Source organism: Schistocerca nitens, chromosome 6 (assembly GCF_023898315.1).
Source record: "Schistocerca nitens isolate TAMUIC-IGC-003100 chromosome 6, iqSchNite1.1, whole genome shotgun sequence".
Lineage (NCBI taxonomy): Eukaryota > Metazoa > Arthropoda > Insecta > Orthoptera > Acrididae > Schistocerca > Schistocerca nitens.
This window is the reverse complement of record NC_064619.1, coordinates 581601134-581616929: the sequence shown is the minus strand read 5'-3', so window position 1 is coordinate 581616929 and position 15796 is coordinate 581601134. Positions and strand designations below refer to the sequence as shown.

At 39.0% G+C, this 15796-nt stretch overlaps 1 protein-coding gene across 1 annotated transcript in view; it reads right to left on the bottom strand.

The window, feature by feature from the left end:
* The window catches only part of LOC126263488 (neural-cadherin-like), a 412393-nt gene that overhangs the window by 13358 nt on the left and 383239 nt on the right, over positions 1-15796 (bottom strand). The window contains exons 26-27 of the mRNA XM_049960581.1: positions 7203-7441; positions 1437-1637 (exon numbers count right to left, since the gene is read on the bottom strand). Of these exons, the coding sequence (XP_049816538.1) occupies positions 1437-1637; positions 7203-7441 (440 nt within the window). The remainder of the gene's footprint in view (positions 1-1436; positions 1638-7202; positions 7442-15796) is intronic.

The window sequence follows — 15796 nt, the reverse complement described above, 5'->3', positions numbered from 1 at the left end:
TTAATGCCATATTGTATTGTAAGAAGAATTTCATCACAACTGTCTTATTATTATTCAGTGCAAGTGTGTTCATTTTAAATGTTCTGTAAACCATTATCTTTATTATTCTGCACTGGTAGCTGTTCAGTGCAGTCCAGTTAATGATGACTGTATTTTCAGCACTGTTCACTATCTCTGAGTTTGTGACTATAATGTCATCAATATTTGCAAAAAAACAAAACTGGCCCAAAAGTGTTTAATTAGAAACATATGTGGTGTCCAGTATAGAACATCTATTAGACAACTTTGTAAACAGTTGGGCATACTGACAATAGGCTCACACATTTACTTCCTTATAACTTGGTTGTCAAAGCTCAGAATTCAAAAAGAACAGTAAAATTCATAAATATATTACTTGAAGGACAAATGACCTACACAGTCCATCACTTATCCATAATAACAGGTAGAAAAAATGAAGTATTTAGACATAAAAATACCTGACCACATACCAAGTGAAAATGTAAAAGATGCTTAAATTAATGCCAAACACAAACTATATCACACCCCTTCATCCCCACAGGAGAACTCTGAATGTGCAGGAACATGTTATATGTGTGTGATTGAACATGGCTAAGTATAAAACATGGCGCGCGCGTGTGTGTGTGTGTGTGTGTGTGTGTGTGTGTGTGTGTGTGGGCGCGCGTGCGCGCCTCACTATGAAAATTTGTCTCACTGGCATCTGTTATAATTTCCCATATGAATTTTGGCCCTTAAAATGATCCAAAAGATCTGCTGATGACAATCAATGATTCCAACAAAAATTATCATCACATGGTACTGCTGACTTTTTATTGAGAAATATTCACTTCTGTCTGACTTCAGGCTTGCCAGTTGGACTTACATGGTAATATTGACAATGTTCACTGCCTCTAGCATACAGTACTCTTGACGATTAGATTAAAAGCTGTAGATAAAGTATACCCATATTACGATATTTCAGTCTCCACTTTTGATATCCTTCGAAAGAGTGTTAGCCTGAATGTTATACATGTGATGCTTTATTTTACTTCATCATGTTAATTGAATACATTCTGTAGTACCACCCATAGAGCCTTTAACTAACATACCTTTTTGTTTCATTACTCTGAACAGTAAAAAAAAAATCTAAAAGCTAAAAAAGAAAAGGCAGCACAGTATTGTCAAATCTTCTTACAACCTACAACAAAATCAGTGGTATATCACAGTACTCTGAACTGTTCCTGCTTCAGATATTTGCAACAATATCCACAGTTCATCAGCTGCTCTCTGTTTCATGGTGACATCAATTTATTGCATAAAATTTATATTCATCTACATTATTGTAACACATTATTAATTGTTTTGGGGTGTATGCAGCAGCATTTACCTTAATTGTTGTGCAACAGAAAGAAGAGACAATGTTTCAGTCTATTACTTACATGGCATCTTTCCAGTCATCTCAGGTATTGGCCCTCCAATAGGAATCTGCAGAGGTGTGATGTCAAAAGCTGTCATATCATCTTCTCCACCACCCTCATCATCATAATTAATAATATTTTCACGGACATCATCGTCTGGCCCTGGATACTTTATGTGGGCTTCACGGCGCCTGTTGTACACTACAAAGACTAGGACCAATACTGGAATAGGAGAGATAAGTGGTATGATTATTAGTCAGAATAACAGACTATCCAAATGTTGCAAATTCTTGATTGAAAGATTTGGATAAGTCTTACACTGTGATGGAAGCATAAAGTGAGTAATTACAATGCAAAAAATGAAAGGACAGGTGCAGCATATGAGATACTGCCCTTCAATACATACATACCTTCATGTTACCAAAGCTTATTTGCAGTAATATTCACAGCTGAGCAGTTCTAACACATAATGACAAATGTTTTTCAGACCTTATTTCATAATCTTTCTATAAATATCCAACAAAATCAGATCACAAATATCTGTTTTGAAAAACAGGAATGGAAGACATGATGCGTAATGAAAAGTACATGTGTACCACTTGATAATAATGTTGAACACCATTTGAGACCACCTACTTCATCACACATATAAATAGGTCTTCTGTTTGAAATAGAAGAGGCCAGAATTGTATCAGTAAGAGAATTCACTTGAGAAACTGTAGAATTAGCAGAAGCCAGAGTGCCTTCAAGAGACAAAATTCTGGTACCAATGATAGGCAAACTTAAAAGCTTAAAAAACTATTCCTAGTTTTTTGAACTGTCAATTCCTTTTTTGGGAATGAAAGGGGGATGTCAGAAGATTGGAAGGGATGAGCAGATCACTTAGTCTCCTGCCCCCCTCCCATGGAGGAAACTTACAGTTCTGAAAATTAGAAATACTTTTTCTGTTTTTAAGCGTCTATTTGTGATGTCAGAATTTCATCTCCTAAAGGTACATTCTATCTCTTTGTAATTTTATGAAGACCAGATTGGTTACTCTGCAGAACTCCCAGATCTCCAACTTAATCAGAAGATTCCGTGACATAGCTGTAACAAGAACATGAACCAAATTTCGAAACACTGTAATTTTAACATAGACTGTTTGCTATTTTCATGGGGAACTAGTAATTAGCTGGAATGTCCACAGCCTACAACTAACCAGACAGATCATTCATTCTTACTCCCTATGACTGCAAGCACCAAAAAAGTTTTAAAAAAGCAAAATTATATTCAAAAGATTATTCTGACAAATCAGTAATCTACACTACTGGCCATTAAAATTGCTACACCAAGAAGAAATGCAGATGATAAATGGGTATTCATTGGACAAATATATTATACTAGAACTGCCATGTGATTACATTTTCACACAATTTGTGTGCATAGATCCTGAGAAATCAGTACCCAGAACAACCACCTCTGGCCGTAATAACGGCCTTGATACCCTGGGCATTGAGTCAAACAGAGCTTGGATGGTATGTACAGGTACAGCTGCCCATGCAGCCTCAACACGATACCACAGTTCATCAAGAGTAGTGACTGGCATATTGTGACGAGCCAGTTGCTCGGCAACCATTGACCAGACGTTTTCAATTGGTGACAGATCTGGAGAATATGCTGGCCAGGGCAGCAGTCAAACATTTTCTGTATCCAGAAAGGCCCATACAGGACCTGCAGAATGTGGTCATGCATTATCCTGCTGAAATGTAGGGTTTTGCAGGGATCGAATGAAGGGTAGAGCCATGGGTCGTAACACATCTGAAATGTAACATCCACTGATCATAGTGACGTCAATGCGAACAAGAGGTGACCGAGACGTGTAACCAGTGGCGTCCCATACCATCAAGCTGGGTGATACGGCGTATGGTGATGACCAATACACGCTTCCAATGTGCATTCACCGAGATGTTGCCAAACACAGATGCGACCATTATGATGCTGTAAACAGAACCTGGATTTGTCCAAAAAAATGACATTTTGCCATTCGTGCACCCAGGTTCGTCGTTGAGTACACCATCACAGGTGCTCCTGTCTGTGATGCAGCGTCTGCAGCGTCAAGGGTAACCGCAGCCATGGTGTCCAAGCTGATAGCCCATGCTGCTGCAGACGTTGTCGAACTGTTCGTGCAGATGGTTGTTGTCTTTCAAATGTCCTCATCTGTTGACTCAGGGATCAAGATGTGGCTGCACGATGCGTTACAGCCATGCGGTAAGATGCCTGTCATCTCGACTGCTAGTGATAGGAGGCTGTTGGGATCCAGCACGGCATTCCGTATTACCCTCCTGAACCCACCGATTCCATATTCTGCCAACAGTCATTGGATCTCGACCAACATGAGCACTAATGTTGCGATATGATAAACAACAATCGCGATAGGCTACAATCTGACCTTTATCAAAGTCGGAAATGTGATGGTATGCATTTCCCCTCCTACACGAGGCATCACAACAACGTTTCACCAGGCAACACCGGTCAACTGCTGATTGTGTGTGAGAAATTGGTTGGAAACTTTCCTCATGTCAGTACGTTGTATGTGTCGCCACCGGCGCCAACCTTGTGTGAATGCTCTGAAAAGCTAATCATTTGCATATCACAGCATCTTCTTCCTGTCAGTTAAATTTCGCATCTGTAGCACATCATCTTCATGATGTAGCAATTTTAATGGCCAATAGTGTACCGTGAGCACATATGAAGTAACTAAACAATGTAACTGTCTCCTTTCCTACCACTACACATTTTCAGTGTCTTTATACAACATTATGAAAAGGATTGTTACTACTCACCATATAGCGGAAGGCACAACAAAAATATTGTCAAACAAAGCTTTTGACCAGACAGGTCTTAATCAGAATAGGTATAACACTCACACAAACGCAGCCCACACAAACAGGACAACAGTCTCTTGCTGCCAAGACTAGACTGCCCTGCTCAGCAATCTGGCTTTGGCAACCAGAGATTGTCATGTTTCTAGACTATAAGGTTATTAACAACTATCCTTGATTCCACATTGCACACGGTGTGATATTACAAGGTAGTTGAACAATGGAAGCAGTTTAATGTGCGATGAATCACAAAACATTATGTGATGTCCTGACAGAAATGTGCACATAAAAGAATGTCTGTCGAATGACATCTACCACCCTCTATAGTATCTACAGTAGAATCTGAATGCAGAGGTGGTACAGTGAAACCTTTTTCTCAAGGAGGTAACTTATGACTTCATTCTTTGATACTGGCATGTCTTAGAGTTAAAAAATATTTTTATCCTCATACCACACGTCTACCACTGAACTAGATTTTGGGAATGAATATCATTTATATATTTACTAGCAAATCTGGCAATGCTTCATAATTGCTAAATATGGATATAGATACATCCTAAAGTCCTCCTCATTCTCTCTCTGGTTATCAGCTCCTCTTCCCTCTCTCCATCCACCTCCTCTTCCTCCTCCTACCTCTCTCCATCTTCTCCTCCAGACTCACTCTCTCGCACTTCTGCTGCTTTACCCTCTCCATGGGTGACTACACCCGCTCGCAGCTTCGGAAGTGAGCGAATGTGGTAATGTGTGCTAGTCAGATGTCATTTGGAGTGCAGGGGAAGTGCAAACTGTGCACTGTCTTCACAGGAATGTCCATGTGTTACATTCACCATAGCTGTAGATGCAACCTTTATACTTATCTTTAATGGTGCGGTGCTTGAAGTGGAAGCAGCTCTTTGGAAATTGGTGAAAAGGAGAATTATGGCTGAGTTAGGAACTTCACAGCAAAGGTCAGACACGTCAGTATCTACTTGACATCATTGTGGGATGGCTAGTTACAGTTATTACTTATAAACCTACAGTGTGAAAATCAGTTGCACGATACATCTCATAATAAATTAAGTCTTGTAAGTTCAAATAAAACTTTTTCTCATTGTAAATTTACATAATTATATCAATGTTCGGCCCTACATACTTGTGCGAGCAACTTTTTTTCGCAGTGAGGAGAATAAAATTCACCGACAGAAGCTCACCTATCTTCAAATTAGATGTGCTCAGAAAGTAGTGCCAGGCATTGATGCTTTAGAGAAAAGCTAAAGAAGTAGAATTCATTGACACCTAGTGTTTTTATTTTTAACATGTTAATAAAGTTGATGTCAATTTACTTCATCGAAAAATGACATTCATCATAAGGCTGCATCAATCTTAAGAAATATCATGTCTCATATTTAGCTGTCACATGTTCTTCATCTCATCAATTAAAAGAAATGGTTTCATTCTATTGTCATTTCTCATCAATGCATCAGTCTTGGGAAATCAATCTGCCACTAACGGCATTAATTAGCCACAGTGAAGCAATACAGATAGGAAGAGAAATGAAAATACTGAGAAGGAATTAAACATATTTCAAAATGAAGAAAACAAAACACCATACTCACTGCCGAACAAGATCCCAAAATAAGGAGAAGGAAAATTGATCAACCAAAGCAAATATTTTCACTTTGGTCATCATATATTATGGAAAGGTAAAAATTTAGCTAACCATCTGCCTGAAGTCCGATAATCTCTTTCACTGATGACTTCAGCCCAAAGGGCTATTTTCAACTGGTTCTGCAATTCCATGACAAATTCATACACAAATCGTGTTAAACTTTCATAGGACGCCTTACTGCACATAAGTTTAATATCATGGATTACATGTTCTTGAAATTCATTTTTTACTTTTTTAACTTTACTAACTAATTTATCAAGGTGTCACAGACCTGCTTAAAATGGCTAGTTAGGTTGAAACTGATAGTGGAATAAATTATCATGCCTCAGATAGTCACCTGGCAAAAATATTGCTTTCCATAGGGGGGTAGGAGGGGTGGGGGGATGCCAGAGCAAAATAAATCAGCAGTGAACATATCAGAGATAATTCAGTCCTTCAAACTGATGATGATGTGTCCAGAGCTTTAGGTCACAAAAATACATCACTTCTGGGGAGCAAATACATAAAATTAATGACAGAAACTTGTAATAGAAAAGTAATGTGGAATGAGGAACACATTCAAATGGTAGATTAATGTCATTTTGTATTGTTATTGGATTTAATGATTATCATCTCCCACCTATTAAGTAAGTAAGATCAGTCTCCTCACTGAAGTATTATTGTAACACCAGAAATCCACATCACAGCTTACTCTTATGCTTAGACATACAAATCTCACTGGTCCTAGAAGTTGCAGTTGTCACATAACTTGAATTTAAACAATTCGTTATCAGTGAATCACACTCCGAAATTAATTGTGAAAACAGAAAAGTAGTGACAGAAAATTTTTCATTTACAATCCTGTCTTTTATCTTTTTAAAAGATAAATAACCCAAAAAGAAAGAAATCTGTTGCAGTTTTGAACAAACAAATGGACAAATATAAATATATAGAAAAACTGAATGCAATTAGCAACACCTTTACAGCTAGTAACTACGAAAGATATTACTGAACGTTTTCTAAGCAAATATGCACAAAATTTATGAATGTCAATTGGATTCAGCAATGGATAACAGTAATCATGCATTAATTATTACTATATAATGGCTCACTCTAGATATTTATTACATCTATCAACATAGAATCCAAATATGAACAACTGCCTAAGAATAATATAGAATAGAAAAATACCAATGCACTGCACAAATAAAAACAAAATGTGAGACAAGAGATTAACTGATATTTTTCATGCATGCATGATCTACAAAGGTACATAAAAATAAATTGTTTAAAACTTACTTATTAAGAGAATCACACAAGATATGATGGCTATGATGAAATTTGTGGATGGTTTAATTATTCCTGATTCAAGCTGTTCCAGTTCACAATGTATTCCCTTGAAACCAGGAGGACAAAGACAGGCGTAATGACGTTCATCAGCAAAGTCAACACAACGGCCTCCATTGAGGCAGGGCCTCCATTCACATTCATCTTCGTTTACACAATCTCTGCCCTGAATTCGGAATCCAGTGGGACAGCTAGCAAGCACATACAAACATTAAAAATTATAACTACATGCACAAAGAACCCTGCTGACCTTTGCAGTCAAAAGTACTGAAATGCAAGATCTAAACACCGTTTAAGAAAAATAAAATATAATGAAACAAATGTAAGAAGCTGTACAGAAATAAGCAATGACCTCTACATAAACATACAAAAAAGTCAGTGCAAGACATAAAGGCATTTAATTCCATTAAAGTTGCGGAGCAAATCTGACATTCAAACAGATCCCAATATTCAAGCAAAATTATTTGCTGGCTGTTACATGAGTACATACTTTCCATGCGCATGAGCAAAAGAAAAAGGACTTTCCTACATTTCTCATCACCAAATATTTTGTGACTTACTAAGGATGATGAGCAGACAGACCAAGATGGCTGCAAGTGCCCCCATACTAAGTTTCAAAGTTCGCCCTTCCTGCACCAATTCGCAATTTTCCCCCCAGTATCCCTCGGGACACAAGCATTGATAACGAAGTTTTGGCTCTTCATTGATGCATGTGCCACCATTTTGACATGGTCTGTCCAGGCATTCGTTTTTATCCTCACACCCCTTTTGGTCAGCAGACACTACCTTGCCTTCACCACAGCTGAGAAATGTTGCAAGATATCATTATTGCTATGAAAGAGTAGTTTACCATAAAACAGCATATAAAACTACACGTTATTAGACAACTTGAGTGTGTTTCTTCCATTGACAGTATTTGCTTGATTTTAAAATTTTTATCAGCAATTTATCTAACACATGCACAGTTTGCTACTCCTATTACTGAGTACAGTATACTCCTGATTATTTGGGGTAATGTGGGGAAGGAAATGCACTGTAATTGAAAAACATGAAAAATCAAGATATTTTCAAACATTTGCTATTTCTACAAAAGTTTATCCAATTTCTGTGCAAAGGTACTGTAGGGCTTTTAGTTTCTTAAAACAGTCTATGATATTGGTCTGAATCTGAGAGGAGTTGACTTTTTTTTCACAGCAATTTGAATTTTTCCAGCAGCAATAACGTCACTGTACTGAAACCCCCTCTGGCCCATATAATCTAGAAGAGTATCAACACATTGCAATGTGGTACAATGACTATTTCACATTCACTGTCCTCTTCTTTGGCTTATTGTGAAGTTGCAGTCACAGTTTCAGTGTAACTAATTTAGTGACAGCTGCGTTCATGTGTCTACCTTTAGCCATGCATTTGATGTTTCTTCATAAACATCTTCAAAAGCACAGTAAGTTTATGAATCCTGTGATGTTGCTAAATCATTGCAAAAGAGCAGCATCTAATTCATCAAAGTAGATTGCCTCATGCTTTTTGTACAGGTGGTCCAGAACTAGAATCACATTTCCTGACATCCCTTTTTTCTGCTTATTCCTTTTAATGTACCAAACAGTGTGCATTCCAATATCATAATCTGCACTTAGTTTTGTGGCAGGTTTCCCCTTATTAAATCTGTTAATTAATTCTGATTTTTATTTCAATGTCAACACGTTTCTTTCATTTCTTTTTCAAATTTCTTTTAACTTGCTTCACTGGCACTTACAAACTGATTAAATAATTGGGAGTATACTGTATTTGAATCCTTGAAAGAAATTGTTTACTTAAAAGTCAGAATTTGTCCAGAAGAAGATTTATCACCATTAACAGAGATTGAAACTAGAAGTTACTTTTGAATTCTTGTTACAATTAATTTCCTGAGTCAGTATCAATTTGAAATATATTTAACTGAGCAAGCTGCAGTAGCTTTTATGTACACTTATCTCAGAAAATGTACAAGAAATGTCAACTACTGACTATGGCTGCAGCATTCCATTTTTAGTTTTTTTTTTTCCGTGCCTTTTAATGCTTTGTGGGATACACAGTGCAGTCCAAGAGTTCCCAGACAGATCTCTCTCTCTCTCTCTCTCTCTCTCTCTCTCTCTCTTTCATGTCTGAAATGATCTCCCATTATGCATATGTCAGAGTTGGGTGATGGAGTTATAGAAAGAACAGTGGGCACCAATTTGACATCAGTGGAAGGCTTATCTGACACCAACACATAAAGATGCTAAAATATAAGTTGCGAGTTCTGCATGGTTCAATGAAACATCACCAACACTGATAAAACTGTTCTTTCAAAAATAGTAGATGAAGAAAATGTTGATTGTACTTTGCAGAATCAGTGGCACTGTTCGCAAAGAATGAGAGTTCCAAGTACAACAGTGCATAAGAAAGTCTATTAAGAATTGATATAATGCTTTCTAGCTTGAATCATAAGAGCTTTTTCAGATCTTTTCAATTTTGGTGATTCTTTATGATGAACAACTATGCTGCTAATCAGCAGCAGTGAATCGCTAAGACAACAGCCAAAGAATATTTTTATGGGGCAACAAAGACATTAAAAATTCATACTGAGAAATGTATTATGTGAAATTGATTCTGTTTTGAGCAAAGAGATAGCTAAGAAACATATATACATCTTATTTTGAATTTGTTATTACCTAAGTCCAGGAATGTATGGACCACACTATGTACATGCAAAATTAATGGTTGACACTTTCTAAAAGTAGATTCCCTTTCACAATAATTTTGTTGGATCATTGTTAATGCTACTTGCATTTATCATCAGTTGTCAAAGATTTTTACAGTATTTTTGTACATGCTGATTTATGTCTTCATATATAACATATAAACAATGATTTTTTTCCCACAATAATTTCTCCTGTTTCACTAGCTATCAACAAACAGCTTGTCTCTACAGCTCCTTAAGGGGATAGTATATTAATAACTAGAAAGGGAATAAAAACACATTTCCAAAATGAAACATTTACACAAAAATGATAATTAATTGGTTATTTCTAGAAAAAAAATTTGCACTGTTAGTAACAATGTAAATATATTACATCTGCATTGCCAAATATCTTTATTAATAACGCACAAACATTTATGACAAGTAAATTTTATGTTGCATCAGAACTCAAGCCAGAATATCTTCCTTCCAACTGAGACAGCTAACCATGCCCCACTGACTGATTTAAAGCATCATTCTGCCAATGATGGGTTGAGAGGAAAGTTCCTGTATTAAAGGGCTAGTCCACATGCTTGCATCACATAAATATAAAAGTACTATGCACTAAATCATAGTGTCTTGATTTGAGTCCTGAGCTGGTACAAGTTTTAATTTCTTGCAAATTCTCAGTGGAGTAAATTAACTGGCAATGAGTATGACATATTGTCTAAGCATGGAGTACAAATGTGAGCAGTTGACAGACTTGATTTTTCATAAGTAGCAATTACTTCTCCAAGGAATAAGAAAGAATAACGTGGATTAGAAAAATAAATTTTAAAGATTAATACAATTCAAGGATAATGGTCAAGAAATAATAAAGTGGAAGATGACATTGATACTGAATTGAGAGATTGTGTCACTGATTTTTTTTCTATTCTGTTTCCATTATTGTGTATAACAGACAATGGAGTACTAAGATTCCATCTTTACTCCTCCTCCTCCTCTGGTCACCACATGCTTCTTTCTTTGTGAGAAATGAGAGTGCGGTTCCAGAAGTAAAAGGAAAATTAGATTATCTAAAACTATGACCACAGTGCTTACAATTCAGGGAACTCCATATATTTACAGTAGTTAAAATAATTGATTGCTATATATGTGCAGAAGGATATGTGTGTGTGTGTGTGCTAGTGTATACCTGTCCCTTTTTCCCCCTAAGATAAGTCTTTCCACTCCCGGGATTGGAATGAGTCCTTACCCTTTCCCTTAAAACCCGCATCCTTTCGTCTTTCCCTCTCCTTCCCTCTTTCCTGATGAAGCAACTGTTGGTTGCGAAAGCTTGAATTTTGTGTGTGTGTTTGTGTTTGTTAGTGTCTCTATCAACATATCAATGCTTTCGTTTGGTAAGTTACATCATCTTTGTTTTTAGATATATTTTTCCCACATGGAATGTTTCCCTCTATTATAAACTGGATATTCTTTAAGAAATTGGTTATACAGGGACATACTTCTATTAGTCTGCAGTTAACTGCTTTTGCTCATGAAGTGATTTACTTAAAAGAACTCTTCCTCATCTAATCATGAAATTAGTTCTTCCGCTAATCTCAGAAACTGAAGTACAGATTGTTGAAGCCTTTGTGGGAACACTGTATGGCAAACATCATTGTTGACATCACACAAAACTCTCTGACTAACTTAGTTGAGTTCAATTGCTTCTGTCATGTATGCTCCTTGTGTTAATATGCTACATTGTATCTGTGTTGCGTGAGTATTCATCATTACCACTGTGCATACACTGTAGCACTACACTGATTATTCTGATGACTGTGTTTGCGTATAACTTGAACATTTCCAACTATTTTGCAACTACAATGCTGCTGTCCTGCCCTCATTGTGTCATGCAGTTTATGCCACTGGACAACAATTCTTATGTCACAATGTCAGATGCTATGGATAACACTCTGCTTGCATCTTGTGTGATAAAAAATGACAGTGACAATCTTCTGGACAATGCTCTGACAGCGCACAACACTGCTAGACAATGCAGTGTAACAGACAATGCATTATGTGGTCTTGCATGTGATCCAGTTTTGCTTGCAAGCCAGGCTACTCATGAGCCACAGCAATCCAACCAGTTGGATTCGCACCTAGTCACTTTTGAAAAGTCAGCGACCATGCCACGCATGAATCTGATTGCTCTGGACCTCGTGTTGCTGGCTGCATTGTCTTCCACATTGCCTACAGTGCATCATATCATGCCTCTTATGGATAATGCCTATTTGGCTGCTCTTCCACCACAAACATTGCCTTGACAACCTGATGGCCACATCACAAATCTTAAGCTACCTCCTATTCAACCACATCAACCAACTTTGTACTTCACCACTGCAGACAGTGTTTTTGCTTTGAGTGACATCATTAGAGATGAATTCGACAATCTGCTTGGTCACTTGGGTGCACTATGTGGATCAATATGCGGTATTATTCCTCCCCCAGCTCTGTGAGAACAGGAACACTGTGTTGACCAATGCACAGAACTCTCTGACTGTTAGTCCACCTTATGACTTCATTGAGTTTGGATGCTTCTAATGTGTATGCTCCTTGCATTAATAAAAGTGTTCTATACTGTATCTGTGTTGTATGATTATTCATCATCCCTCTGTGTATAAACTGGAGCACTACACCTTAACAGTAGATTAAGCTTCAGCTGAAAGACTTTTTTCCCCTCATATGAGTATCTTAAGGACAGAAAGTGACTTCGTGGATAAGTGTCAGATTGTAAATACAAGGGTTCAAATGTTTAATCCTTAGAAAATCCTAGGATTTTCTTCCTCCCATGTATAGGCACTAACCCCTTCCACAACTGACATTTACTTGTTTATGTTAAAAACCACATACTGCATAGATGTTTGAAGTCTACATTAAACTATAGGTATCCCTACAATTCGCTGAATAAGTCAGTTTACAGATTGGAGGAAGACAAAGATACACCATCTCTGATAGGACAACGCCTAGTAATGTACTGCAGTATTTAAATCAATTTTCAAGTTGAGGACACATTTATCATTTATCAAGGTAGTGGACAGCAGGAGGATGTAAAGGAGAAATGAAGTTTAATTTGGTGATCTACAAAGTCATACAAAGTGTGACTGGAAAGAATGGATCCGCTACTGCTTACTGGTTTGGTGCGCAGGTACATGGAAGGTGGGGAGTGAGTCATTGCCTTGTACTTGAACGCCTTCTGACAGGAAACTGCATTTCCTTTATTCAGTTCATTGTGGCAGCTGATTGAGTGTGGGTCTGTTAGGGCTTACTGCCAGATTCTGTCTGCGTGAAAATGGATGTAAAAATGGAGCAACAAGCTTGTGAGAAATTTTGTTTTAAAACTGAGAAATCAGCTTCCAAGACTTACAAACTACACTCCTGGAAATTGAAATAAGAACACCGTGAATTCATTGTCCCAGGAAGGGGAAACTTTATTGACACATTCCTGGGGTCAGATACATCACATGATCACACTGACAGAACCACAGGCACATAGACACAGGCAACAGACATGCAAATGTCGGCACTAGTACAGTGTATATCCACCTTTCGCAGCAATGCAGGCTGCTATTCTCCCATGGAGACGATCATAGAGATGCTGGATGTAGTCCTGTGGAACGACTTGCCATGCCATTTCCACCTGGCGCCTCAGTTGGACCAGCGTTCGTGCTGGACGTGCAGACCGCGTGAGACGACGCTTCATCCAGTCCCAAACATGCTCAATGGGGGACAGATCCGGAGATCTTGCTGGCCAGGGTAGTTGACTTACACCTTCTAGAGCACGTTGGGTGGCACGGGATACATGCGGACGTGCATTGTCCTGTTGGAACAGCAAGTTCCCTTGCTGGTCTAGGAATGGTAGAACGAGGGGTTCGATGACGGTTTGGATGTACCGTGCACTATTCAGTGTCCCCTCGACGATCACCAGTGGTGTACGGCCAGTGTAGGAGATCGCTCCCCACACCATGATGCCGTGTGTTGACCCGGTGTGCCTCGGTCGTATGCAGTCCTGATTGTGGCGCTCACCTGCACGGCGCCAAACACGCATACGACCATCATTGGCACCAAGGCAGAAGCGACTCTCATCGCTGAAGACGACACGTCTCCATTCGTCCCTCCATTCACGCCTGTCGCGACACCACTGGAGGCGGGCTGCACGATGTTGGGGCGTGAGCGGAAGACGGCCTAACGGTGTGCGGGACCGTAGCCCAGCTTCATGGAGACGGTTGCGAATGGTCCTCGCCGATACCCCAGGAGCAACAGTGTCCCTAATTTGCTGGGAAGTGGCGGTGCGGTCCCCTACGGCACTGCATAGGATCCTACGGTCTTGGCGTGCATCCGTGCGTCGCTGCGGTCCGGTCCCAGGTCGACGGGCACGTGCACCTTCCGCCGACCACTGGCGACAACATCGATATACTGTGGAGACCTCACGCCCCACGTGTTGAGCAATTTGGCGGTACGTCCACCCGGCCTCCCGCATGCCCACTATACGCCCTCGCTCAAAGTCCGTCAACTGCACATACGGTTCACGTCCACGCTGTCGCGGCATGCTACCAGTGTTAAAGACTGCGATGGAGCTCCGTATGCCACGGCAAACTGGCTGACACTGACGGCGGCGGTGCACAAATGCTGCGCAGCTAGCGCCATTCGACGGCCAACACCGCGGTTCCTGGTGTGTCCGCTGTGCCGTGCGTGTGATCATTGCTTGTACAGCCCTCTCGCAGTGTCCGGAGCAAGTATGGTGGGTCTGACACACCGGTGTCAATGTGTTCTTTTTTCCATTTCCAGGAGTGTATTAAAAACAGCTTTTGGAGATAATTGTACAAGCCAGTCAAATGTTTTTGTCTGGTTCAACAGATTTAAAAATGGCCGTGAATCATTTGAAGATGAACATGGTCCAGCCGTACTTCCACCTCAAAAATGAATGGAAATTTTGTGAAAGTTTGCAACTTAGTGTGCTCTGAGCTTAGACTTATAATTAGGGAGATGGCTGATGAACTTAATTTAAGTTTCTATGCAGTTCAGTCAATTTTAACTGAAGATCTGAACATGCATTGAGCGTCCGCAAAATTCATTCAAAAAGTGTTGTCAAGTGACCAGAGACAATACCAATTTGAAGTGTGGCAAGAAGTGATTAATCAGACTAAAAATGACCCATATTTAATAAATAGGGTAATTACAGGTGATAAATCATGGGTAAATGGATATGATCCTAAAACCAAAGTGCAGTCTTTGCAGTGGAAGACTCCAGGTTCACCACAACCAAAGAAAGCATGGCAAAGTCAGTCGAAGGTGTAGACAATGATGGTGATTTTTTTTTTTATTCTACCAGTAATGTGCACCTTGAATTTACACCTGGAGGACAGACAATTAACCAGGAATACTACAAATGTGTCCTTGAGCATATGCGTGAAAAGGTACGGAAGAAAAGGCCTGTATTGTGGAAAGACACGAGTTGGGTGTTACACCATGACAATGCTCTGGCTCATCATGACTTCTCCATTGTTAAATTTTTGACCAAATTCAAAATTCAATACTCCCCTAATTTGGCCCCTGCGGACTTATACCTGTTTCCTAAACTGAAATTTTCACTAAAAGGAAAGTGATTTGACTGGATTGAAGTAATCCAGGCAAATACAGAAAGTGTCCTTAACATACTTCAGGAAAAAATTTCCAGGAATGTTTCCAAAAGTGGAAAGACTGTTGGAGTCAGTGTGTTCAGTCAGAAAGGGACTACTTTGAAGTAGACGAATCTCAGTAGCATGTAAGTACCACCATTGTACAATTACGAGCCCATTATTAATAC